Source organism: Mustela putorius, unplaced genomic scaffold (assembly GCF_011764305.1).
Source record: "Mustela putorius furo isolate JIRA1106 unplaced genomic scaffold, ASM1176430v1.1 tig00000698_pilon_pilon_pilon, whole genome shotgun sequence".
NCBI lineage: Eukaryota > Metazoa > Chordata > Mammalia > Carnivora > Mustelidae > Mustela > Mustela putorius.
The window spans coordinates 10,083,990-10,110,397 of NW_025421449.1; the positions used below are offsets into that span (position 1 = coordinate 10,083,990).

General features: G+C 46.5%; 1 protein-coding gene across 2 annotated transcripts; it reads left to right on the top strand.

The window, feature by feature from the left end:
- Positions 1-11,361: 11,361 nt before the first annotated feature.
- Positions 11,362-26,133, top strand: SFTPD (surfactant protein D). 2 transcript variants are annotated; one of them, XM_004765299.3, is made up of 8 exons: positions 11,362-11,484; positions 13,360-13,561; positions 21,047-21,163; positions 21,386-21,502; positions 21,800-21,916; positions 22,334-22,450; positions 23,047-23,130; positions 25,479-26,133. In XM_004765299.3, exons 2-8 carry the CDS (start codon positions 13,363-13,365, stop codon positions 25,853-25,855), a joined length of 1,128 nt encoding a protein of 375 aa, XP_004765356.1. In that variant the 5' UTR covers positions 11,362-11,484; positions 13,360-13,362; the 3' UTR covers positions 25,856-26,133. The 2 variants fall into 2 exon arrangements, with proteins under 2 accessions (XP_004765356.1, XP_004765357.1); XM_004765300.3 differs by having other exon boundaries at positions 25,482-26,133.
- The last annotated feature ends 275 nt before the right edge of the window (positions 26,134-26,408 follow it).

Sequence of the window (26,408 nt, forward strand, 5' to 3'; positions counted from 1 at the left end):
CCAAATCAGTAAGTGTCATGTAGTATACTAACAGAATTAAGAAAAAAAATCAAATGATCATCTCAATAAATGCATTTGACAAAAATTTAACAATAATTGTTTTTGTGGGTTTTTTGACAATACATGTTACCCTTGAAAAAATACATCATTTCATGATAAAGACTCTCAACAAATTATATGTAGAAGGAATTTACCTCAACATAATAAAGACCATATATGACAAGCCCACAGTTTACATCATACCTAAGAATGAAAGGCTGCCCCCAAGCATTAATTGGACAGAACTGCTAGAATGGTGTAGCTATCAGAGGACAAATAGCCCAAATCCCATACTGAAATATTGTGAATGGCAAGATCAACATGGAAGTGGAAATAATCTGCATTTATCCAGTTTTCAAAGAGATACCTGGAAAAAGCACAATTATATCAGAGAGGCTGTGTTCCAACTGCCAACAAATATCTCAAAGCAACTTTCTAGGGGAAAATTCAGAGATCAGGATATTGTATTCAATGTTATAATATCAATATGCCTTTGACTATGGGGACCTCAGTTTGAGGGCATACAGGGAAGAACAATATTTCTTTCTCTTTATGCTCATGTTCCAGATGACAGAGATAGCATTTACTGAAATCCTAGTAATAAAAGTATTCTGTGGGAACATGTGGTGATTGGTGGGTTGAGTGGTGCTGGGTTCATTTGAATTGATGTTGAGGAGAGAATGTCCAGGAAGCAGTGTGGGATGACATTTACTCTGCAATGGTGCTCTCCAATGTATTCATTGCTTCCAAGTTTCCACTTGTGTTTAAAGCTTCTTTTCTGATAATATCTGCAGTAATCAGTCTAGAGAACTGATGTACATTTGTGCACAATGCCCAGGACATAACAGCAGATCCACAGATATTGGTGTCTTTAGCATCGAAGCTTTATCATGAGTTATCAGATTTTCCGTAGAAAACACCCAGAAATGCATCCCTAGACTGATTCCAGGATTAAGGAAGCAATGATAGCGTTTCATTGTTTGTCAACAATTATGTTGTGGACCATTGTTTCAAAGTTAGGTATTGGGTTCCCAATAGCTTCCTTGTTAAGAGTTGACTCTAAATGCAGAGAGGGGAAAATGGAATGAATCTGTGTCCTGTCGGGTGTATTGTTCATTACTTACTGCCTCACAGTTTCTAGAGATCTTATCAGAGAAGACGTTGAACAAAACACACTTCCTATTTTGTAATCCTATCACCAGGAGGAGATAATGCAGGTGGAGGGAAGACATGCAGACATTTACAAAACCAAAGGTTATAGATGAGGAGGGAGAGGAAGAAGCATCAGGACACCTATTCATTGGTTAAACTGTGAGGGAGGATACAGTGGGTTAGATCAAAGTATCGATCAAAGATTTTCTATCTGAGAAGCAAAATTCAAGTGTATATTATGTGACTAGAGGCTGGTGTTCTGAGCAGATGGGATTAAGTTTTGAGGCCTCAATATCTTCTACAGGGAGGATGAGGTCTTGACCTGGTGCAGATAATTCTCTTAACAATTTGTCAGGTGAGTTTAATTTTATAGGGAGGCTGCTTGGCTTAATGGCTTTGCTGAGGCCACACGACTTCTGGTAACGAGCGCAAGGAAGTAGCCAGCGCTTAATACATTATTTTTCTCACATTAGTGAAAGTCAGTGCATATTTTTGGAGCTATCATGCATATGAGTAGCATACACTTAGCCTGAAAAAGTCTTTGCCCTCATAGATGAAGACTTTGAAGAATGCTTTTAGGTCAGATGATTTCTTTTTTTAAATGTACTCAAACATTCAATAATCACGTAGTCACCCTTGGGCATATTTGTACATTAAAGTGGTTGGTGTCACAACATCTCTACCACAAATGCTTTTCCATGAGCTCAGAAAGGGAAAAAAAAAGCTGGAAATTCATGATACTATTTTTTTTTTTTTTTAACGCAGCGGTGTTTTAGGGAGTTGGCTCATAGTAGCTCTTGAGAACATATTCAGGAATTTTGCAATTCCGTTGTTAAACCATTTGCAGTTTAAAATCATGGAAATCAGCAAACACTACCAATGAGTACTTTTTACTTCAAAGAGCTGGTTTACCAGTACGCCACTAGATCTGAGTGTCTGGCAATCAAAAATCATAGTCTATAAATAAAGATGAACAAATCCTGGTCTTTGAATTGTGACTTACGTGCTGTCATGCTGGAAACAAGGAGGCTTAGGAGTTAAGTGATCTGCTGACTGTGGTCCGTAATCATTCACCGTAAAGTAGGCATCTTCAAAACGCTTTTCATTTGCCTTTTGCAAATTCTCACATAATAATTCTTTGTAGAATCAAGTATCAGTGACATGTTAGGCATTTAAATGAATTAATAAACTTTGTTCTATCAGATGTACATATGTTCTATCTCATGTTTTCTGCTTCTGTTTGAAAAGGAAGGGTAACGCCAGTCAATTTAGTCATCTCCTCATTGAGGATATTTTTATTTCTTCCTTTTTCAAGGTTTGCATCCCACCTGCGTGTGGGGGAGAGGCGGCCAACTTCTTCAGGTGGGTCGCTTCCATCTCGGCTCCCACACGGAATGATGAAAAGACTTTCCATCTCTCCTTGAGGCTCACCGTCATGATGTTCTCCTCTTTCCCGTATGCGTCCTCTCCGTTTTTCATCATTTATTTGCCTTCTGGTTTTCTTTTTTCTCTCATTCTTTTTCTTCCTTGCTTTCTCTTCTTTCCACATTGCATATCTTGTCTTCATCGCTTTCAGGCTTCCTTTTCTCACCCACATCTCTCCATTGTCTTCTGGGTTTTTTTAAATTTTGATTTTTCCGATTTTATCCCACAGTCGCTCCTCCTTATGAGGTGTCACGGCACAATGTTAGGAGAGCTGAATCTGGAGTCCGGGCTTCCTGGGCTGAATCTCAGCTCTGTCCCTTTACTAGATGGATGACCTTGGGATTATGTTTGGACCACCCGTGTTTCCACGTCCTCACCTGTAAAGTGGGAACAAAAACAGCAACTTTCTCTTGAAGATTCAACGAATTATCACAGGTAAGGTGTTTAGGAGTCTGCATGGCCCATAAAGGAGCCTACTAATTTAATATTCTACTATTAATATTCTCGCTGCTTTCCATCCTTTACCTGTAGCTCACTTTCACTGCTCTTCGGCACCTGTCGTTTTCATGAGTGGCTCTCTTTTCCTTTGTCGATAGCCTGTGTGGTCTTATCATCACAGCTTTGTTTCCACTTGTGTTTTCTTTCTTTCTTTCTTTCTTTCTTCCTTCCTTCCTTCCTTTCTTTTCTTTCTTTCTTCCTTAGTAGGCTCCACACCCAGCATGGAGCCCAATGCAGGGCTTGAACTCACAATCTTGAGATGGAGACCAGAGCTGAGATCAAGAGTGGGACGCTTAGCCAACGCAAACACTCAGGTGCCCCTTCTTCCACTCATTTTGCTGCTTTAGCTCATTTCTGTCTTTTCCTGTGCTCAGAAAACTTTCCAGTTATAATTTCCTTTCAATTCTCTCAATTCTTTACCTCTCTTTTCTTTTCTTCTTTTTTTTTTTTTTAAAGATTTTATTTATTTATTTGACAGACAGAGATCACAGGTACGCAGAGAGTCAGGCAGAGAGAGATGGGGGGGAAGCAGGCTCCCCGATGAGCAGAGAGGCAGATGCAGGGCTCGATCCCAGGACCCTGAGATGGTGACCTGAGCTGAAGGTGGAGGCTCAACCTACTGAGCCACCCAGGTGCCCCTACCTCTCTTTTCTTTAAGGCCTTTGCATTCATTTAATTCATCATTGGGATGTGGTCTCGTCTAGTTTTTCCATTTATTCTGTTTCCTTTACCACCTCTTCTTTTATTGTTGCTTGTCTGTCTCTTCGTCATCTAGTCATTTGGCTTGGTGACCTTTACAGCTCACAGTTTTTCACATTTCTCTCTTGCTTTTACATTTCCTTTCTACTCTCTACTTTGATGTCTTCTCCCTTTATGATTTTATAATGTGATATATCATCTCTTATTTTGTTTTGTTGATTTTTCATACCTTTGTAGTGTTTTTTACATTTTCTTCTTCCTCTCCTTCTCTCGTTTATTTACCTTGCAATCTGTTTATGTATGACTTAATTCTAGCCTTTTTATTTCCCTCAAATATATGTTTTCTTCTTATTTATCATTTACTATATTTTTTTCCCTAAACTTCTCAAAAGATTTTACTTATTTATTTGAGAGAGAGAAAGAGCTCACCAGCAAGGAGAGCGGCAGGTAGAGGGAGAGGGAGAAGCAGGCTCTCTGCTGAGCAGAGAGCTTGTCTGTCTCTTCGTCATCTAGTCATTTGGCTTGGTGACCTTTACAGCTCACAGCTCACAGAGAGCCTGATGCAGGGCTCGATCCCAGGACCCCAGGATCATGACCTGAGCCAAAGGCAGAGGCTTAACCCACTGAACCACACAGGCGTCCCTCTTTCTTTCTTTTTTTTTTCTCCTTAAGATTTTATTTTTATTTTTTTAAAAGATTTTATTTATTTATTTGACAGAGATCACAAGTAGGCAGAGATGCAGGCAGAGAGAGAGAGAGGGAAGCAGACTCCCTACTTAGCCAAGAGTCAGATGTGGGACTCGATCCCAGGACCCTGAGATCATGACCTGAGCTGAAGGGAGCGGCTTAACCCACTGAGCCACACAGGCGCCCCTAAGATTTTATTTTTAAGTAAGCTCTACACCCAGCACGGGGCTCAAACTCACAACCCCAAGATCAAGAGTCACACGCTCTACCAAATGGGCCAGCCAGGCGTCCCTTATATGCCTCCTTTCAAGCACACTGCCTTCATCAGCCCAGGACTCTAGGAATGTGTGTGTACCTCTACACATTAATACACAGTCTGTTCCCTCAAACCCATTCCCCAAATCCTCTTCTTTCTTGCATAGTCATTTACAGGTTTGTGCTTAATATGCATGAATTGTTGGGTGATGTTCTGTTCTGATTCTGATCTTGGCACCCAGTGCTATTTTTTCAGATCTCTGCATGTTAATGATTTAAATCTAAATGATTCTTAGTAACTTTTGCTTTATTTTTTTTCATTTTCCTCACTCACATTTATATCCACCTTATATCTTAATTGGTGAATACTTTTGTTTGTTTCCCCATAAAGCTGTCTATGCTATTTATCATCAGGCAAAAAGCTGAGGTGTCAGAGGGCATTTACATGTTCAATTCAATAACGTTTCCAAATTATACTCTGGCATTAACATACTTGTTTACCACATCACCAATAGTGTCTGGCATTTTCTATTCTCCTACATCTTCACCAGCCCTTGAGATGATCCGGTTGATATCTTTAGTCAGCATCATGGTGAAGTACAGCATCTTCCTGGTCCTCTGATACGCATTTTTGTAATTGCTAGTGAAGTCAAGTGTATTTTCAAAAGCTATCTAACCGTTGGGTATCCCCTTCTGTAAATTATTGTTCCAGAAATTGTCCAAATGTCTTTTGGGGTCCCTGTCTTTCTCTTGGGGTTTTTAAGGAGGTTTTGACGTATATAAGAGACATGAATAACACATTTCCAGTTGTATACATTGCAAATATTATCTCTGACTATGTCTCCTGTTTTTTGTTTTCTGTTGCATAACTTTATTGGATTTGGTGTGGGATATATTACATGCATGTATACACACATATACATATAAAATACATACAAATGTGTTATATATGTGTATATACATCTATATACACACTAATAAATTCCAGATGAAATCAAGTTAATTGTTACTAAATGATTAATAAAAATCTTGAAAGAAAACTTTTTTTAAAAGATTTTTATTTTTTTTATTTATTTGACAGAGATCACAAGTAGGCAGAGAGGCAGGCAGAGAGAGAGGAAGGGAAACAAACTCCCCGCTGAGCAGAGAGCCCGCTGCGGGGCTCGATCCTGGGGCTTTGGGATTATGACCTGAGCTGAAGGCAGAGGCTTAACCCACTGAGCCACCCAGGCGCCCCTTGAAAGCAAATCTTAAAAGTTGGAGGACAATTTTTTTATCTTAAAATAAACAGAAGAAGCACCAAAGGACAAAATAATTTTGTGTATGGTAAATTAGATTCCTCACTAAATTAGAAAAAACATAGGACCACAACTAAATGGCAACATACAACTTGAGAAACATTTACTGACTGCCTAAAATTTAATGTCAGCCAAAAGAAGCATGTTCAGATCATTAAGAATCCCACTTTGAATTAATAACTTAACAAAAGATGCAAGGTAGATCATCAAGTTTATTTTAAATGTTCAACATATTACAAAATTAATCAAGTCAAAATTACAACAGCAAGGTGATGTTAATTTCTTTCTCCAAAACTGGTAAAGATGATTAAAATTATTACATTTTTTGCTGGTTTTGTTAACGATAGTTAGATATGACAATTTGTTAGAGATGAAGATTTATTTTGGTATAACTTTTCTGGAAATAATTTTGCAGTTATTTCCTATTGTACATAAAGCTCTCTGTTCCTAAAGAGCAGAGAGGTATTTCTAGGAAGAAAAATGTGGAAGTAACAAATATGAAAATGCTTTCAGAAATTGTTAAATATTAGAATACAATAAATAATATTATTAAATATTATGATAATTAAAATTATGCTCACAAAATACTGTGGCTTACATGGTAAATGCTTATGTTATGCTATCAGTTGCAAACATGATGCCAAGTTCTGTATACATTATCAATCCTTTAAAAATTATAATGTAAAAAACCTCAGTAAAGCATATCAAATGTGTAACTAAGTGTGTTTATCTCTACATGTTTGTGATTATGGATATTTTAAAACATTGCATTATAATTCTTTTTCCCAAATTTCTGCAATTATAAGTCTTCTGAAGACACTCCTATCTTTTAAGCATAACATACTTAACACTATCTTCAACCATGAATTTTTGCTTTTCTCTGTAGCCTACTTTCTTGAGGAAGCAAGTGAAATTGTGTGATACTTACAGATGAAATTCTTACTATTTTATAATCTGTCTCTGTAGTAATCTCATAAATGCCAAAAAGAATATTTCACTATGTTCCATATAGTGTTTCAAGATCTGGGGTAGTTTTTTCTTTTGCCCCCAGTAGAATTTTCCAGTGTTATTTTATTTTCTGTGTACCAAATGATTTTATCAATTGATTTCTAATTCTACTTCTCGGTACTGGGCTTCTTGGTATTTGAGCTTTGCTGGGCATTGTTTCTAATTCTAACAAAGACACAAAAGATGTTTTTGAGTAAGGGGATTTTTTTTTTTTAATAAAGACTTTATTTATTTATTTGACAGACAGAGATCACAAGTAGGCAGAGAGGCAGGCAGAGAGAGGAAGAGAGGCAGGCTCCCTGCTGGGCAGAGAGTCTGATGCAGGGCTCAATCCCAGGATCATGACCTGAGCCGAAGGCAGAGGCTTTAACCCACTGAGCCACCCAGGCACCTCTAAGTAAGGTGATCTTTAGAATTTTGTTCCTTTCTCACTGTTGCTCATGGTATATGTTTGCATTTCCCTAATCGACACATGTCAGAAGACCACAGATAATATTCTCACCCATCTGACTCTTCGTAATATGATGTCATAATTTCTAGAGACATCCCAGAATGCTGTTTTCTTTCAGAATTAAGTATTTTCTGGATGGTGTTGGATGTAAAGCAGTGATATTCACTTACAGAGTTGCACATGGATTTTCCTTTTAAATTATTATTGCTGTTGTTGTTGTTTAAAATTGATTTAGTGTTATATTGCCAGATTTTGACTTACATTTATTATGTCAAGAAGAAAGCATAATTTTTTTAAAAGATCTTATTTATTTGAGAGAGAGAAAGAGAGAGCATGAGTTGGCAGGAGGGGAAGAGGGAGAGGGAGAAGCAGACTTCCCACTGATCAGGAAGCCTGATGTGGGGCTCGATCCCAGGACCTGGAGCCAAAAAGGCAGATGCTTTAACCAACTGAGCCACTCACGTGCCCCAAAGAAGGCATAATCTTTAATTTCACATTACAGATGAGGAAATTTAGGTTTACAGAGACTGAGTAAATTGACTGAATAATATTGCCAGGTCTTGACAACTGACTATACTCTTAGTCTCTGCTCCATCACTGAAAATGTCATATACATAAGGAGACAAATTATACACCTGGACCCATTAAACATAAGGAATAAAATAAAAGCAGTAAAGTAATAGCATAATTCCAGAAAATAGATTACTTGTACAAGCCCTGAAGATGAATTACTCAACTTTTTAGATTTAGGATTATTTGAGGTTTTCACTTCGGAGTCAGTTATGTTGCTGTGAAACAAGAAACAAGTTCTCCTATTTCAACAATGAGAAAACACAGAATTCCAAAGAATAAATATTTGCAGTCATTAACAATTGGTTACTTTGGTTCTCTTTTGGAGTCCAGTTCCTCTTTGAAAAATATTAGTAAATTCTTTTTCAATGCTTTTTGTGTGTTTGTTTCTTTTTTTAAATTTAAATTCAATTAACATGTAATGTTATTTGTTTCAGAGGTAGAGGTCAGTGATTCCAGTCTCATGTAACACCCGGTGCTCATTACGTCACGTGCCCTCCTTAATGTCCATCACCCAGTTTCCACATCCTCCCACTTACCTTCCCTCCAGCAATCCTTAGTTTGTTTCCTATGCTTAAGAGTCTCTTAGGGTTTCTCTTTCTCTCTGATTTCATCTTGTTTTACTTTAAGCTCTCTCTCCCTATGATCATGTTTTGTTTCTTAAATTCCACATATCAGTGAGATTATACGGTAATTGTCTTTCTCTGATTGACATATTTCACTTAGTGTAACATAACATTGTTGCAAATGACAAAATGTCTTTTTTTTTTTTGGCTGAGTCATATTCTATTGTATGTGTACACAACATCTTCTTTATCTATTCATCTGCCAATGGACATCTAGGCTCTTTCCATAGTTTGGCTGTTGTGGACATTGATGCTATAAACATTTGGGTGCATGTGTCCCTTCAGGTCACTACATTTGTAGCTTTAGGTTAAATACCCAGTAGTGCGATTGCTGGGTCATAGGGTAGCTCTATTTTCAACGTTTTGAGGAACCTCCATACTGTTTTCCAGAGTGGCTGCACCAGCTTGCATTCCCACCAACAGTGTAAGAGGGTTCCTCTTTCTCTGAATCCTCGGCAACATCTATGATTTCCAAACTTGTTAATTTTAGCCATTCTGACTGGGATGAGCTGGTATCTCACTGTGGTTTTGATTTGCATTTTCCCAACAATTTGTGACGTTGAGCATCTTTTCATGTGCTTGTTGGCCATCTGTACTTCATCTTTGGAAAAATGTCTATTCAGATCCTCTGCCCATTTTTTAATTGGATTGTTGGGTTTTTTTTGTTAGTGAGTTGTAGGAGTTCTTTATTTATTTTGGATATTAACCCCTTATTTGGATACATCATATACAAATATCCTTTCCCATTCAGTCAGTTGTCTTAATTTTGTTGATGGTTTCTCTCTCTATGCAGAAGCTTTTTAGTTTGATGTAGTCCCAATTGTTGATTTTTGCTTTTGTTGCCCTTGATTTGGAGTCACATCACAACAATAACAGCAACCAAAACCTAGAGCTGAAGAATACACTAGCTGATCTGAAAAATTCAAGAGAGATTCAACAAAAGACTTGACCAAGCAGAGGAATAGATCAGTGAACTTGAAGGTGGAGCTTTTGAAATTAGCCAGTCAGAGAAGGAAAAAAAAAAGTGAAATAAGCCTCCAGGGTTTATGGGACATCATCAAAAGAAATAATATATGCGTTGGGGGAATCCCAGAAGGGGAAGAGACATAGGGGAAAAAGTCTATTTAAAGAAATAATGATGAAAAACTTCCCAAATTTGGGGAGAGAAATAGGAGAAATGTGAACATCCTAGAATGAGGAGGGCTGTGTGTTAATGATGAAAGAGTTCTGTCATTAGGGGCACAGGTGGCCCTACTACAGATCCTGCTTCCAAAAAAAAAAAATTGTCATAAGGGAAACAGAAGACCTTTGCCTATGAATTGAGTCATTTTATTTATTTATTTATTTATTTATTTAAAGATTTTATTTATTTATTTGACAGACAGAGATCACAAGTAGGCAGAGAGGCGGGCAGAGAGAGAGGAGGAAGCAGGCTCCCCGCTGAGCAGAGAGCCCGATGCAGGGCTCAATCCCAGGACCCTGAGATCATGACCTGAGCCGAAGGTAGAGGCTTTAACCCACTGAGCCACCCAGGCACCCCTGAATTGAGTCATTTTAGATTCTACAATATACAAGGGGATCCCACAGGGAACATCCAAGTACAGGAAGGAGTTGGCACCATCAATGCAATGGCCAAAGGAGAAGCTTGGAGACACAGGTCCCCTGGTAGGTGGAACTAGGCAGAGAATAAGTTGCAAGAGATAAAGCCACAAGAATCTAGAAGCAAGCAGAGATTGCCTTTTTTTTCTTTAAGATTTTATTTATTTATTTGACAGACAGAGATCACGAGTAGGCAGAGAGGCAGGCAGAGAGAGAGGAAGGGAAGCAGGCTCCCCACTGAGCAGAGAGCCCAATGTGGGGCTCAATCCCAGGACCCTGGGATTATGACCTGAGCTGAAGGCAGAGGCTTTCACCCACTGAGTCACCCAGGTGCCCCAGAGATTGCCTTTGATAGCAAAGGCAAGAGGGTGGGCAACTGTCTTACAGTGATTGGAAGTTAGATTCCCCTTGGGGAGGACTGCAGCGGCATATCATCTGCTCAGGGGTCCAAACCAGGCACCTGAGTAATGCACAGGGCAAACTTCAGCTAAAACGGTGGGAGATGAGGGCAAGGAAGTTAAGGGAAGGCCAGCCCATAAAAGGCAAGAAGGGGTCTCTCTGAGATTTAAAGCAGGAAGTAAAAGACGACCTGCCATGTGGCAGTTCCCCCAGCCACTGCCCACCCCCCACCCCAGGCTGCAGCCTTTACAGTTCCTCCACTTGCCCCACCCCTGCCCGGATATGCCAAGGAACTCCCTGCTCTTTCCCAATATCTGGGCAGTAATGTTGAGGTGAAGGAGGAAGAGAAGTGGGCACAGCAGGTTCTGGACCTTGGAATCGGCGGATGCAGGTCGCACTGGCAAGAGGGTAGATCATTGTGCAACTTGCCAGTCTTCTCTGGAGCTCAGATTTTTGGACATCTGTAAAATACAGACACTGATGATGCCGTATCACTCACGTGGGGCTTCAGGGGGTTCCCGGTGAGATCACAGCCTGAGAGTGCTCTATATACTCTAGGGAGATACGCGTGTATTGTTATGAATGTCAGTGGCAGGTTTCCAGAAACCAGGTGGAGGTGAGAGTGAGTCAACAAGGAAGAAATTGCCCCACTTGGTGGGAAGAGCTCTTAGCAGAACGGGGCTGGGCTGCTCAGGTTACGAGACAGGCATAAATAGCCGGTGCCTGCCAAGGAAAGCCTAGTTGGCCTGGAGATCCTGGAGGCCCAGAAGAAGCAACTGTGAGTGTTTCTGTCCTTTCCTGCCTTTTGGTTTTCCCAAAGCCTGGCGAATATCTCCTTGCCCATATGGCTGCTTTATCCCACTGGGGCTGTGGAGGCAGGGTCTTGGATGCTGTTCTGGTCTAGAAGGTGTGATGCGTGGGGGGCAGAGTGGGGTAGTGAGGGGTGTTCTTCTGCCCCTCACTGCTCCCTAAGTTCTCTGGGCTGGGGGAGGGTGGATCACTTGGCTGTCATCCAGTCGGACCCCAGACACCACTGTCTGGAATCCCCAGTGGAAAAAGCAATTTCAACTTCTGTCTTAGTTCCACCCCATTGCTGATTTCCTCAGGAAGAAGGGTCGTAGAGGAGAAAAACAGCAGGCCTTCCAGGGCCCGGGTTCTAAGCCCATCCACGTACCCGCTGCCTGTGGGACATGGACATTCATGCTTCTCTCTTAGACTCAAATGTTTACTTTAAAAAATAGACTTACTGGACTAGGTCACTAATTTTCCAACCAATTTTCAGAGGAGTCATTTTTCTCAATAAAATCTGAATCTGAAAACTTGGCATGAACACTCTGGGTCGAGGCGCCTGTGGCTCGGCTCACGCCCCCTGTTGCCCCCGCTAAAACGCCTCTTCTGAATCGTAAGTCTGAAAACCTGTGAGTGAGCTCTCTCCGAGGCGCCTTCCTGCTACCGTGGACCATGCAGCCTTCTGTGGCATCTTGAGCAGCCGGGAAGAATGCCTGTTGCTTTTTGTTCTTCCCCAGATTTGGGGTGCAGAGCCCCAGAGCCGAGGTAACTGCAGACCAGCGGCTGATGCCCTTGTTCCAGCCTGGGTCCTTGGGCGCTCATGCCTGAGCTTCTGCCCAAGGCCTGGTGACCCCCTCCTCCTTTGCACAATGTCCCTCGGGCTTTGTTCCGAGCCTCTGCCACTCCCACAGGCTCTTTCCCTGCTCATAACATTACAGTTTCTGTCTGAGAGAGGTAAAAGCCCAGGACTGCAGGTGACTCAGGCCCTGTACCTGCCCAGGTCTCACTTAGTCCCCAGGTCCCAGTCAGAGGGTAACTGGATGCCCCATGGGACATCTGCTGTTTCTTATCCCCAAACTAGCCTTCCCTAGACTGAACCCATCTCACACGTCCCCTCCCGCCACGAGGCCTTTCTTTCAATTTCTCTTAGGTCACCCAAGCAGAATGCAACTTGTCCCAGGGGCTCTCCAGCTGCTAATTTAGTATCTCTGAGAACTTTCACCGAGTTCTCTATGGGAATTTCCTTACGGAGACAGTGTCTAGTCCAGGGATGGCAAATCACCTGGAAAAGAAGCAACCACGTACACTCCTGTGCTCAGGATAGACATCACTAAGCATCCAGGACTCTGACTCCTTTTTAGAACAGCACTGCCGATGACACAAATGCTAGTCCATCCAAGAAAGCAAATGAGAGGAAATGGGTTTGCCTGGTCAGAGCTAAGCCATCCACCTTAATAGTAGGCAGGGAGAAGGAGGTACAGCAAGGGGAAAGGTCATTTCTAGAACTACCCAGTGAATCTTTCCCAATGGGACATATGGCTTCAGTGAGGAATTCTACATCCTAGCCCCTGTGCCAATGGCAGTGTCCAAGGGAAGACCTGAGAAAGGACAACATGGGGCATGTGATAGGTGGATACTGCAGTCAATCCATGTCCTGGGTTCCGTCTGGGTAACTCATGCTCTCCCAGGCCAGACCAAATGCTCACCTGGACTTTCCATGGCTTTGGAAGCCCTGTTATTCTCAGCTCCATAGGATGGGTGGAGGTAGAAAGGTGCTTCTCCTGACTTTCAGGAGCTGGACCAAGCCCTAACCTATGTCCTAGGACCAAGAGCATGTCCTTTCTCTTTCTGTTCATCTGCCTAGGCCATGCTTCTCCTCCCTCTCTCCGTGCTGATGCTGCTCACACGGCCCCTGAGCTCCCTGGGAGCAGAAATGAAGACCTATTCCCAGAGAACAGCGGCCAGCACCTGCACCCTGGTCATGTGTAGCCCCACGGAGAATGGCCTGCCTGGTCGTGATGGACGGGATGGGAGAGAGGGCCCCCGGGGCGAGAAGGGGGATCCAGGTAGAGCTGGGGCCATGGGCTCGTCCTGGTGGAAAGGGGTGGGCATTGGAATTGTAACCAGCCGGGAACGTTGGATGCGCCGCTGAGGAAGGCTCAGAGGCAGACTTCTTCCTCCCCAGGGGTGGGTTTCCCTAAGACGTTTGGTCTTTCTAAAACACTGCGTTACCAGTCGAAAACTGACCAGCTGTTCTGAGCCCCAGGTGCCTCCCTCCACAACCAGCTGCCCTGACTCCTCCCCTGGAGTCTTCTGAGTCCTTCCACCCCAAGAATGAGGAAATAGTGGGGACCTGGAATTTGTGGCTCTCCAGAACCTGGTCCCAGGGATTAACAGTTTTTTGTCCAGATTAAATGGTGTCTGTGCGCGGTGTGAAATATTTTTAATACTGCATGGAGAATGGGAAAGAAGAAGTTTCGGTGGCCCCAGACTCAGGTCTGATCGGAAGGATTTGCCCTAGTACATTACAGAGAAAATGGAAGGAAGCTCACATTTCTTTGTCCAGCCTTGTGCTCGGGCATTCCCTGAGTAATTCATTTAACCCTACCAAAGATTTCACAAGGAACTCTATTTGGCTGAGAACACTGTGATGCAGAAAGGCCAAATGATACCCATTGTGGTGGGGGGAAGACACAGGCTTGTGCATCAGACAGATCTGGGCTACAGAGCTAGCTCCATCTCCACAGCAGGGACCCAGTCTGGGACAAGCCAGTGTCCCCAAGTCTCAGTTTGCTCATCTATAAGTGGGAATAATATCAACTGCATAGTAACTGAGCCAAGGCTTCGCTTTTTATTAAGTTCTCAGAATCAAGGTGCATCTTCCTGCTGGACCGGTCAGGTGAATTCTCATGAGGTTCCCAAAGGTACTGATTATTAAGGGAATTATCCAAGAAGTACTTCCCTCTAGGGGAGGATCTGGGTCTTGGTGGCAAGGTGTCAGAGTTCAGTGAACCAGTAACTAGGACAAGGGACCCGCAGGTGCTGGGCTAGGGCAATGGTGGGATCCACGGAGGTCTTTATCTTTCAGGAGTTTGCATTTTGGTTGGAGAGGAGGGAAACTAACAACATTTAAGCTGGAAAGAATGGATAACATTCCCAAACTTTGTAGGGTAAGGGATGAGTGAGTATCTCTGTGTATCTGTCTATCCTTTGCAGACAAAGTTCCTCCCAACATGAATGATCTGGTGCTTGGGGAAGCCCCCTGGAAGGGAACTTAGAAGGTGTCAGCATCTTAGAGAATCCCCTCCAGCTGGAGATTCTCCAGCTGGAGAATCCCTCTCCAGCTCTCAGAGGGGCCCTGAATTAAATCCTAGAGAGCCCTTTTCTATGGTCACCCTGTGACCCTGCAGCATCCAGTGTGTCTGAGCTCTCTCCGTTTTGTGCAGATGGCTTCCCTTCCCACCCTACCCCCTGCCCCCATGCACATTCCGAGCGAGCCTGGCCTTGGGTCGGTGCTTGGAGAGAGAACTGTACCCAGTTGGGCCAGGAGACTAGGCTGCAGTCTGGCTCCTAGACTGTAGACACACTAGACACTCAATCACGATGGGTCTGAGAATTTCCTAGAGAGCTTGGAGCACCTCAGAATCCCGACCCAAGTTCATCTGGCTGGGGCCAGTGTCTGCACTTAGGACCACGTCCCCTGCAGATGCTGATGCATAGGGTTCCAGATAGGCCAGAGAGAAGAAAGCCTTGAGCAGAGGTGGAGCGTGGAGTAGGGTCACTGTGCTAATGCCTCGGGCATATCATAAAGGGTCAGTAAGACCCCACCCTGTTTGGGGGGCTGTATTTCCAGGGACAGTCCCCTTATTCCTCAGCATCTCCAAGATCCCTGCCCAGAAGGATTCAGCAAGAGAGTCCCTCCATGGGCATGCATCTCCCTCGAAATAAAGCCACACACCCCTCTGCAGCCCACAAGGACGTTCTGCCCTGCCTACTCCTCTGACCTTGCCTCCTTCTACTCTGGCCACTGGCTCCTGGCAGATCCCTAACCACACTCACCACCCCCAGCCCTTCTCCCACCTACTCGGGACCCTCTCACTGCTCTCCCCATAGCCGTCCCTGTGGGTCACTCACCTTCCTCCCGATTTTCCTCATAGACCACCTTCTCCATGAGTCTGTCCCTGACCACCCTACTCGGAAGACACCACGCCCCCTTCCGACACTCTCTGTGCTTTATTTTTCCTCTGTGGCACTTATTCTGATCTAATAAACCCTAGGTTTATTACCTAGGTTTATTACCTAGGTTTATTATAAACCCTAGGTTTATCTAACTAGGTTTATTAAACCTATCTAACTAGATGTTTATTATAAACCCTAGGTTTATCTAATCAACCTAGGTTTATTACCGATGTGGTACATTTTAACTTTTAGGATCTGTTTCTCTGCAGTTGGGATTAAGCTCCATGAGGAAGGGATCTGATTTTGTTCTGCTTCTCTCCCTGGCACTGAGGATGTTGTCTCGTGCACAGTAGCAGTTTCAGGGAGTACTTGTGGAATGAAGGGAGGTGAAATGCAGGGGGAGGAGGGGCCTGCTGTGGTGAAGACCGGCCACATTGCTGGTCCATAAAGCTTCACTTCAGTCTGCACTAAGGGACAGGGATGGCCTTTGGGGGGACACTAGGATGCAAAATTCGTGCTTTTTTTTTTTTTTTTTTAAAAAGACTTAATTTATTTGAGAGAAAGAGAGAGCACGAGAGAGCACAAGCAGCGGGGGAGGAAAAGAGAGAGAAGCAGGTTCTCCACTAATCAGGGAGCCCCACATGGGGCTCGATCCCGGGACCCTGAGAGCATGACTTGAGCTGAAGATAGACGCTTAAAGACTAAGCCACCCAGGTGCCACATACTTAGTGTTTTTGGAGGCATGGATGCTTACTGTTGAAGAGGGTGTCCCCTCTCCTGGCCTCTAGGGCTTGTGCATGATGGATGGGACACCTCCACCACTCCTTTTACCGGCCACCAGCCCAGCCAGGGAGGAGCCCAAGACGGGCTCGGCCTAGGGGCAGGACATCTCCACCCCAGCACAGGGCCCTGCTGAGTATGGGACATGGGGCCCAAGCTGTAGCTCTCTATGCTTCCATGGCATTCCCAGTGAGGATCGTACCGTGCCGAGCACAGAGCTTTTCAGCCACCCACTCCAGGTACCAGCTGCCCGCCACCGGCTCGCTCTAGCCCAGGCAGTCCTGGTCCCTCCTCCCTTGGGAGCACAGTTTCCAAGTCAGAAATGTCACCTTCCCTCTACACGTCTCTCTAAGTCCTCCTTGCCCTGAAGTTCCATTTCTTCCTCTAGGAAGAGAGCTCTGGGCACGTGTGTGTGCTGGGGTTGGGGTGATGATGAGACGGGAAGAGGGACATCTTATGAATTGTCTTCCTCACTCCTGACCTGTGCCTCACATTTGAAAATCCTATTACAAATCCCGTGCGGACAGGGACCTGGTGCTAATATTTGCGTGTTGCCCAGTGCCAAGCCTATGGTGGTCTTCCACCGATGGTTTCTTAGTGAGCAAGTAACTGAATGAATGAGTCAGCACCACCTGTCAGGTGTCCTTTCTTTTTGCATGTGAATGTAGACAGTGGCTTTAGTCACAACAACCCAAATGCCAGGTGACAGGTGAATGGACGAACAAGACGTGTTCTGTCCACACAGTGGGACACTAGTCAGCCATACAATGGAATGAAACCTCAAGACATGCTGCCACGTGGATGGCCCTCAAGGACATCACTCTAAGTTAAAAAAAAGCCAGATGTCGAAGGTCATAGGTATACATTCCATGTATACGGAATGTCCAAAGTAGGAAATAGAGACAGAAAGCAGACCAGTGGTGTCCAGGGGTTGGGAGGAGGGGGCGTGGGGGTATGATGGCTTAGTGGCTATGGTTTTTTTTTTGAGGGGTGATGAAAAGATTTTGAACTCAGTAGAGGAGGTAGTCACAGACCACTGCCACGGAACTGTGTGCTTGGAAAAGGTTAATGTGATAGGAATTTCGCCTCAGTAAAAAAAATAAAAAATAAATAACCAAATGAACAGAATTAAGAGTGTAAAACTCTTAGATAAGTCATCTACTCCCATTAGTCTTCTGGAGGTAAATCTTGAGTAATGTCAGGACTAGACAGCCTTTCCAGAGTAACACGTTTTTCTAAGAATAGGCTTGATCATTTTTCAATACAAAAATAATTTGCGGCCACTGAAGAAACGAGAAGAAAGTTAACATTACCTCGTGTCACGAGGAAGGAATGACTGGTCCCAGTTCTGTATGTGCTTCTCCTGTGTCTTTTCCTGCTTGTGTACGTGCCCTACACACGCATAAACGCGCTCGTTAATAGGATCTCGTTGCACGTACTGATAACACAGGTAACAATCTGGTCTCTTTTCTAAAGTTTCAAGAGCATATTCCGTTGCTTTTGCCTTTTTTAATTGAGGTGTAAATGACATATAACATTGTCTTTGTTTCCAATGCATGACATGATGATTTAATATTTGCATGTACGGTGAGATGATCACCCAAGAAGTCTCATCTGCGTCCGTCACCATGCATAGTACATACAATTTCTTTGTTATTGTGATGAGAACTTTTAAGATCTACTCCCTGACTTGTGGTAAACTTCAGAGAAATTGCCACAATAGCTCATGTATCAGCAATCTTTCTTCTTATTCTGTGGGGATAATAACAGGACCCCATGGGCATATGATTATTTAAACAGAAAAAAAAAGGATGTGATTCCTCAGTGATTATGTAACTCTGTCAGCACCTTGACCAATTCTATGTGGCTGGGGTAACAAAAATTGCTCTTTTAAAGCCAGAGTGTACCCCACTGCATGGGGTTAACTATGGGCTTACAGAGAAAATGGGTGATCCAATTTTCCAAGATTTTTTATTTATTTGACAGAGAGAGATCACAACTAGGCAGAGAGGCAGTCAGAGAGAGAGAGAGAGAGAAGGAGGGAGGAGGAAGCAGGCTCTCTGCCTAGCAGAGAGCCCGATGCAGGACTCGATCCCAGGACCCTAACCCTGAGATCATGACCTGAGCTGAAGGCAGAGGCTTAACCCACTGAGCCACCCAGGAACCCCTGGGTGATCCCACTTCCTTGATGACTCGATTGGATAATGTACTTGGGGATGCCCTTATCTCCTGTGACAAGCCTTCTCCCACTTGCCAGGGATTCCTTGTAATTAGGATATAGTTAAGTCTAGACCTTGAACAAAAAGAACTTCTTGATGGTTTTATCTCATAGTCGTTTATCCTAGAAGCCACCTCTGTTGATATACAATTGCAAGCGAAGGCTTTATTTAGCCAAACATACAACATACGACAGTCCTCCTGGGAAAAAGAGCCTCAAAACTCACTATGGGACTTCCAGGACTTACATAGGACTGCAATATAAAATAAGCAAAACATTATACTTGCTCACCAGGACTCTAAGTGATACTTCCCAGGCGCTGATACACTCAGCCAAGCATTAAGTGAAGTCAGAGAGGGACTTTTCCAGAACCGTGCCACTATTAACTGCCTGCTATTGCTACACCCTTTGGAGTACAAGGAATTTCCTCACATGTTGTTTTAATATTTCAGTTAACTCCTGCAAGGTGTCCCTATTGATAGGGGATATTTGTGATCCATTAAATAAGATCAAGATATCCACTCATTTATGACAAAATTGGTAATTGGGGATCTTAGCCAAGGGATGTGATAAAAATTCTGGGCCTAATTCTTATTTTATGTTCATCCTTTTGCATGTGCTGATGCAGGTACCAATTGCTGCCCATCAGGACCCCTGGGAGCCATACCGCGGGCCCCCGGACCAAACCCTGGATAGATTCTAACTGTGGCACAGCCCACCGCCTCATTTCAGCCGGAAGCAGCCAGCGTGGCCATCGTCCCATTCCCTGATGGCAGTAAGGGTTACTATTCCAGGAGGAAGAATGAGTAAGGGACAGGCAGGGCTAGTTAGGGAGAAATTAGATAGGGGCCTATGTGATCAGACTCACAGAAATCCCCAAAATGTGGGGGTTTGGGGAAACCAGAGATGAGGGAACAAACCAGACCACCCTTCCCTGAGCATGTGGGGTGGGTGTCTTTTTTTAAGATAATCACTTGTGACCAACAAAAATAACCAGACCTTAATAAAGAAGTAAGCCATTGAAGGTATGGCTAGTCCATGGCTAGTCACTAGTCCTGCTCAACGGTGATAGAGAGGTTAAAAGGATTTAAGTTCCCTGGTTAGCTTTCTAGAAAATACCAACCCTAAAGGCCCCCAGGGACAACCCTGTTGGGATCCCTCTCATTCCTGAGAGCTTTTTACTGTATCCTTGCTTAATAAACTTCTATCGCTTTACACACACACACACACACACACACACACACAAAGAAAGAAAGAAAAGGAAAGAAAAGAAAAGAAATACCTACTCTCCAAGCAACTTTCACATATGCGATCCCGTATTCTTAAGTCTAGTGGCCATGCAGCACATGACATCCCCAGGACTTATTTTATAACTGGACACTAGTATCTTTTGACCCCTGCGGGCCATTCTGCCCACTTCCCAACCGCACCTCTAGCAACCATCAATCTGTCCTCTGCATCTATGAGTTTATTGTTTTTGTTTGTTTGTTGGCTTATCTGTTTGGATTCCATATATAAATGGGATCATATGGTATTTGTCTTTCTGTATGACTTATTTCATCTAGCATAATGTCCCCAAAGTCCATCCATGTTGTTGCAAATGGCAAGATTTTGTTCTTTTTTTGTGGCTGAGGAATATTCCATCATATATATACACACCTAGGTTTTCTCCATCCATTCATCCATCGATGGACACCTAGGCTCTAAGCTCTCTCCATATCTTGGCTACTGTAAACAATGCTGCAGTGAACATGGTGGTGCTGATCTTTTTGAATTAGTATTCTTGTTTCCTTTAGATAAATACCCAGAAGGGGAATTGACGGGTCGTATAGTAATTCTTTTAATTTTTTGAGAAACATTCGTTCTGTTTCCCACGGTGGCTGCACCGATTTATGTTCCCACCAACAGTGCACAAGGGCTCCCTTTTCTCCACATCCGGGCCAACACTCATTATCTCTCATCTTTTCTGATCCTAACCTTTCCAACAGGTGTGAGGTGCTATCTCATTGAGGCTTTGATTTGCAGTTCCCTGGTAATGAATGCCAGGTGTCCTTTCTGATAGCAACTTGGGTTCTGGCAAGGGGAGAACAAGGAGTCCATGATCAAGGGTAAATGCTGATAGATTGCCTGCTGTAAATACTTTGGACAAGCCAAGTCATGTGGGTCTTGGTTTGAACCTGCAGCCAACTCTGGCAAGCCTGTTTTCTCACCTGTAAGATGCCCATTTCCTGGATTACCACAGGACCAAGAGTGTGGAGATAGAACATCTACACACTTTAGAATCTTGAAGGCATGCAGGGGGCCTGATGGTACACGCAGCTGGTTCCTCCTGGGCCCACGGCCAGGTTTATACCCATCTCTTCTGCCACTACAGGTTTACCAGGAGCTGTAGGGAGAGCCGGGACGCCTGGCCCAGCTGGCCCAGTTGGGCCCAAAGGGGACAATGGCTCTTCTGGAGAGCCTGGACCAAAGGGAGACTCCGGACCATCTGGTGAGCAGCTGGGCATGGAATGCGGCAGTCTGCAGGAGCTGCCTCCCCTGGGATGGGCTGGTAGACGTGCACAGATCCTATCCCGGGAAGAAGGAGGAAGGTTGCTGGAAGGTGGCACTGGGTTCTTTCAGGGAAGACTGGAATTGCTGCTGCTCTTGTCTTTATGTGCTCCCACCTCCAACAAGATTTAGTGTCACTGACTAGCCTGATGCTTTCCCCCAGGACCTCCAGGACCTCGAGGTGTGCCTGGTTCAGCCGGCAGAGAGGGTCCGTCAGGGAAGCAGGGGAGCGTAGGACCTCAAGGCCCACCCGGCCCAAAAGGAGAGGCCGGGCCCAAAGGTAGGTGGTTGGTATATAGGCGGTCTGGGAGGGAGAAGGGAGGAGTTCGGTGGCATTCCGGGACAAGCTTGGAATGCCAGAGGGTCAGCGCTGGGTAGACTGCATCGTTGTGGCCCCTTCCCACTGCCCCACCCTCCCATTCCCACACTGATGGCATCTTCCTGGTCGCCTCCGTGGAGGAAGCCCAGTAAGGAACAGCTTGTCCCCAGTTCTCTCCCTCGTCCTGGAGCGGTGGGTGAAAACTCCTCTACTGATCACATTCTCAGCAGCATTTGTCCCAACTGGTTCCTTCCTCAGGAGAAGTGGGTGTGGCAGGCAAGCCGGGCTCTGCAGGGACACGAGGCCCCACGGGTGTTAAAGGAGAGAGAGGGGCCCCTGGTGAGCGAGGAGTCCCCGGGAATGCTGGGGCGGCAGGTAAGTGATGGAAGGAGCTAGGGCCGGGCTCCAGTTCCCTTGTGTCCCCCTGGGGCTGTTGATGACCACCCCCCCCCGCCGCCACTTATCACATCAGAGCTGACATGACTGGGCTGGGTAGGGGTGGAGTGGGGAGCGCAGAGATCTATGTCCAAGGAGGGTGACTGCTGGGCTCTGGGAGCTGTGTGCATCCAGGGAGAATGACACTTGAGCAACAGGGCTAGTCTGGGTGCCAGAGGGGTGCGTCATTTTTTGTTGGGACAGTCAGTGTATGGAGGGAGGGCATGGCTGGGTTCTGGGAAGAGTCCATACAGGGGAAGGGGGGCCATAGGCTAGTTGGATGGTCCATGTCCTGGGAGGCTGAAAATTCTGGAGAATGTGTACAGAGCTCACTCAGCTCTTTTTCTGTGATCCCAGGACCCCCTGGAGCCATGGGTCCACCAGGACCTCCAGGTACCAAAGGACCCCCAGGACTGAAGGGGGACAGAGGTGCTCCTGGGGACAAAGGCGCGAAGGGAGAGAGTGGGATTCAGGGTAAGGTGGTATCTGTCGGATTTGGGATTCCCACGGGGTGGGGGCAGGGGAGGGAGGTGGTGGTTTTTCTATCAGGATAGCTTATCCTCTCGGACTTCGGCCGTATTAATCATGGGGAGTGGTGGGAAGCAGGAAAGCTAGCTGGCATGAAGGCAGGAGAACTAGGCTCTCGTTCTACACTTACTTCCTGAGGGCAACGCTGAGCGGTTTTCCATCTGATCACGGGGGAAAGCATATCCTGCTTCCCAATTCAAAGGATAGCTCAGAGTATCAAATAATCCAATGGATGGGAAATATTCCCATGCCCTCAAAAGGAGGTGCGATGGTATCCCCAGAATTTGGAGTTCAAATGTCATGCGGACATTTGAACACATTAGTGTCCGTAAGGTGCAGGACCTGCATATGGGACAGTTTGTTCATAGCAGAACCACGGGAAATCAGGGGGCAACAGGGGCCAGTTATGTCAGCAGATGTGGGCTTCTGAGGACACACCCCCAGGATGTGCCTGCAGCTAGTCACCCTTCCCGGAGGCCTAGGATCTGGGCTGATCCCAGACTCTGTTGGGCTTACCTTCCCTCGGCCTCTCTCTTCGGCAGACATCACTGCTCTGAGGCAGCAGGTGGAGGCCTTGCGTGGACAGGTACAGCACCTCCAGAACACCTTCTCTCAGTACAGGAAAGGTAAGTTCCTGAGCCTGAATGGAGCCAGACACTGAGACTAGGCACCTGACGTGTCTGGGCCTTGCTTTGGCATTGGCTGGGCTTGGGTCTAGGATTGGAATGGGTTGGGGCCATATTTAGGGCTCGACCTGGCTCTGGGGTGGGGTCTGGGGCAGAGAATAGGACTGGGACAGAGCATACTCTGGGGTCTGCAAGTGGATACAAGAGACAGTTAAGAGCATGTGGCCATATCACCAGTTCAACAGGGTGACCGAAGTAGGATGGACGTTATCAGTTGCCATGATGCCCCCCAGCATCACAGCCATCTGTGACCTGGTCAATGCCCTGAACCCTGCTTACCCTATGTCGGTCCCTGTGATAGACTGTGGACACCCAACCTAGGGTACATTTGTTAGTTCTGTGGGACCCTGTGTGCATGTGCCCAGGGACGTTGCTTCATGGCCCAAGGCAGCAGAGAATCCAGATGCTGTTCTCAGAGCTGGCGCTGGGATGCTGCCCTTGGGGTTCAAGGCTGGTGGGGGTTTGGCCTTGCCATGTGGCCATCAGGTGCCTCACCTGGACGTGCCTATGGTCCTGGCGGGGGGCTGGCCACCTCTGGGCTCCAGCCAGTGCTCTGCCTGCACCTGTCCGGGTGTTTCAGCCACCCTGGAATGCTGCTGAGTCGGGGCCCCCAGGAACACACACCCCAGTGCCCTGTGCCCTTCAGAACCTCCACATCAGTCCTTGACTGCCCCAGCTCTCATCTGCTCGACCTGACTTCAGCTCTAAGTCTGCATCATTCATCCAATCTCCCTGATCCAAAAAAAAAAAAAGAGAGAGAGAGAGAGACGTTTTCTGAAGGAGTAAAGCATAAAGGGGCCTGGCTGGGTAAGACACAGGGTCGGCCCCTATGTACCTAAGTAGCAAGGATGAGAGTTTCAGATATTAGGTATGTCTTCCTCCCTCCACAAACATGCACATGTGTTCACTCACTCCCATGCCCACCGCTGCACACAAAGCAGAACATGTCCGCAGGCCCCCGCCATGTGTGTGTGTACTCATGGCTCAGCCGGCACCATGACATACATGAGCACGAGCAGAGGCGTGCACGCCTATCTGGATGGTGCGTGCTACCATCCAGATCTGGGCTATGTGCCCAGAGGCAGGAATGCAACGTGAACTGTCACGCGGGCCCCGTGCAGGCCAGTGCCAGGGGCCACCCTGCTCTAATCCATCCTTGGGGAGCATCCGTCCCCTGAGCCCAGGCTGAAGCTACTGAGGAGGGAGGCCCAGGGAGGACAAGGCATAGCCCTCTAGGGAGCCCAGAGGACTTTCATCCCTGAGCCCCAAAGCCAAAGGGATGAGGATGGGATGGACTAAAGAGAGACGCTTGGTAAGTCACGTGGGTGATGCTTTTATGAGGTGTATGCCCACTCTAGAAATAAGAAATTCGAAATCCTGAAAAGTGTCTGGGGGGGGGTGGGTAACTTTCCTTTGTCCATCTAGACAGCCAGTGCCAGGTTGGGGTGAAACACCTGGCTTCAGATCCCCAGACAGAGGCTGTCCCCCAGATCTGGCTTCAGATCCCCAGACAGAGCTGTCCCCCAGATCTGGCTTCAGATCCCCAGACAGAGCTGTCCCCCAGATCTGGCTTCAGATCCCCAGACAGAGCTGTCCCCCAGATCTGGCTTCAGATCCCCAGACAGAGCTGTCCCAGGGCCGAGCCCCTCCCCCTGCCTCGGCTCAGGTGCTTTCATCCTCCCACCCGGTACCCCGGGAAGGCTGGTTGGCTGGGGCATCGCCCACATGCGTACCAAGGGGCCAACATGGGGTGCGGTGAGTGCAGAGATGAGCGCATCTCTCGGATGCCCCCGGTTGCCCCCCACCCATCACACGGCAACCCCCAGACACGCTCCTGGGCAGGGTCCGTTTTTCACACTCTCAGAAAGTGCGCCAGCCACCACACTCCTCTCCCAGGCCGAAGTCGATCCAGTCCCCACTGGCTGCAGCACACGACGTGGGGTGAAGTAGAAAGGGCATGTTCCGGCTCTAGGGTCCCAGCAAACAAGGTTTAATCCCAACCCTACATTTGGCAGGCCTGTGACCTTGGGCCCTTTACTTAACCTCCCAGACCTCCGGGGTTTTCACCTGTAAGTACAGACCACAGGACCTTCTCCTAGCATGCACTGTAAAGTCAGGGGTGCTCTGGACTCAAGTGCCTCACTTTTATCCTATCTGGTGCCCTGATACCCCATAGGGGAGGCCTGGGGTCGGCGGGGGGAGCTCCAGTCGGAGCACAAAGTTCTTGGATCCCCTGAGCTCGGGCCAGGTGTTGCCATAACCCCAACCTGGCTCTCCTCTTCTCTTAGTAGACCTCTTTCCCAATGGCCGAGCTGTCGGGGAGAAGATCTTCAAGACAGGAGGTTTTGAAAAGAATTTTGAGGACGCGCAGCTGGTGTGTATGCAGGCCGGGGGACAGATGGCTTCCCCACGCTCTGCAGCCGAGAATGAGGCTGTGCAGCAGCTGGCCACTGCTTACAACAAGGCTGCTTTCCTGAGCGTGACCGACATCAAGACAGAGGGCAAGTTCATCTATCCCAGCGGGGAGCCCCTGGTCTATTCCAACTGGGCCCCTGGGGAGCCCAACAACAATGGCGGCTCAGAGAACTGTGTGGAGATCTTCACCAACGGCAAGTGGAATGACAAGTCCTGCGGGGAGCAGCGTCTGGTGGTCTGCGAGTTCTGAGCCGCCGGGGTGCAGGCTGCACAGCGGAGCCTGGCCAGCGAGTGGGGGCCCAGGCCTGTGTGCTGCCAATGCCACGGTCAGATGGGGCCGCCCCTGCTGGCCAGGGCTTCTCCACAGAGCTGTGGGCAGAGGCACGAAGGCAGGTCCGCGCACAATGCCTCTCTCAGAGTCAAACAGCTTTGCACGCGGAAGACCTGTCAGAGGAAGAAGGGGCCGGCTGCTTTCCCGGTTGCAAGGAATAAAATTGGGTCCCCAAGACCTCCCCATGGCAAAGTCCAGTGGCTTCTCCTCGGCTGTTCTCCTCCTCCTCGAGCTGTCAGCCACATTCGACCCGCTGACCGGCCCTGCCCTTCCCTCTTGCCCCTTGGGGCTTCCAGAGCCGCACTCTTGCTGACTTTCGTCCCAGCCCCATCAGCCACCTTTTCTCCTCCCTCCCGCTTCTGGAGGGCTTCATGGCGCCGTGCTGGCCTCTGCTTTCCCTCCGTTCTCTTCTGGCCTGACTCTCACTCCGGGTGGGACTCATTCTGTCCAAGGCTTCCAATTCCTTCTCCTG

What these genes read in the sequence shown, in the direction of transcription:
- SFTPD (XM_004765299.3), top strand. Translation starts at nt 13,363, where the DNA reads ATGCTTCTCCTCCCTCTCTCCGTGCTGATGCTGCTCACACGGCCCCTG. An exon ending in GGGAGACTCCGGACCATCTG is followed by an intron (nt 21,164 to 21,385) that starts GTGAGCAGCTGG and finishes GCTTTCCCCCAG; the next exon opens with GACCTCCAGGACCTCGAGGT. An exon ending in GGGAGAGAGTGGGATTCAGG is followed by an intron (nt 22,451 to 23,046) that starts GTAAGGTGGTAT and finishes TCTCTTCGGCAG; the next exon opens with ACATCACTGCTCTGAGGCAG.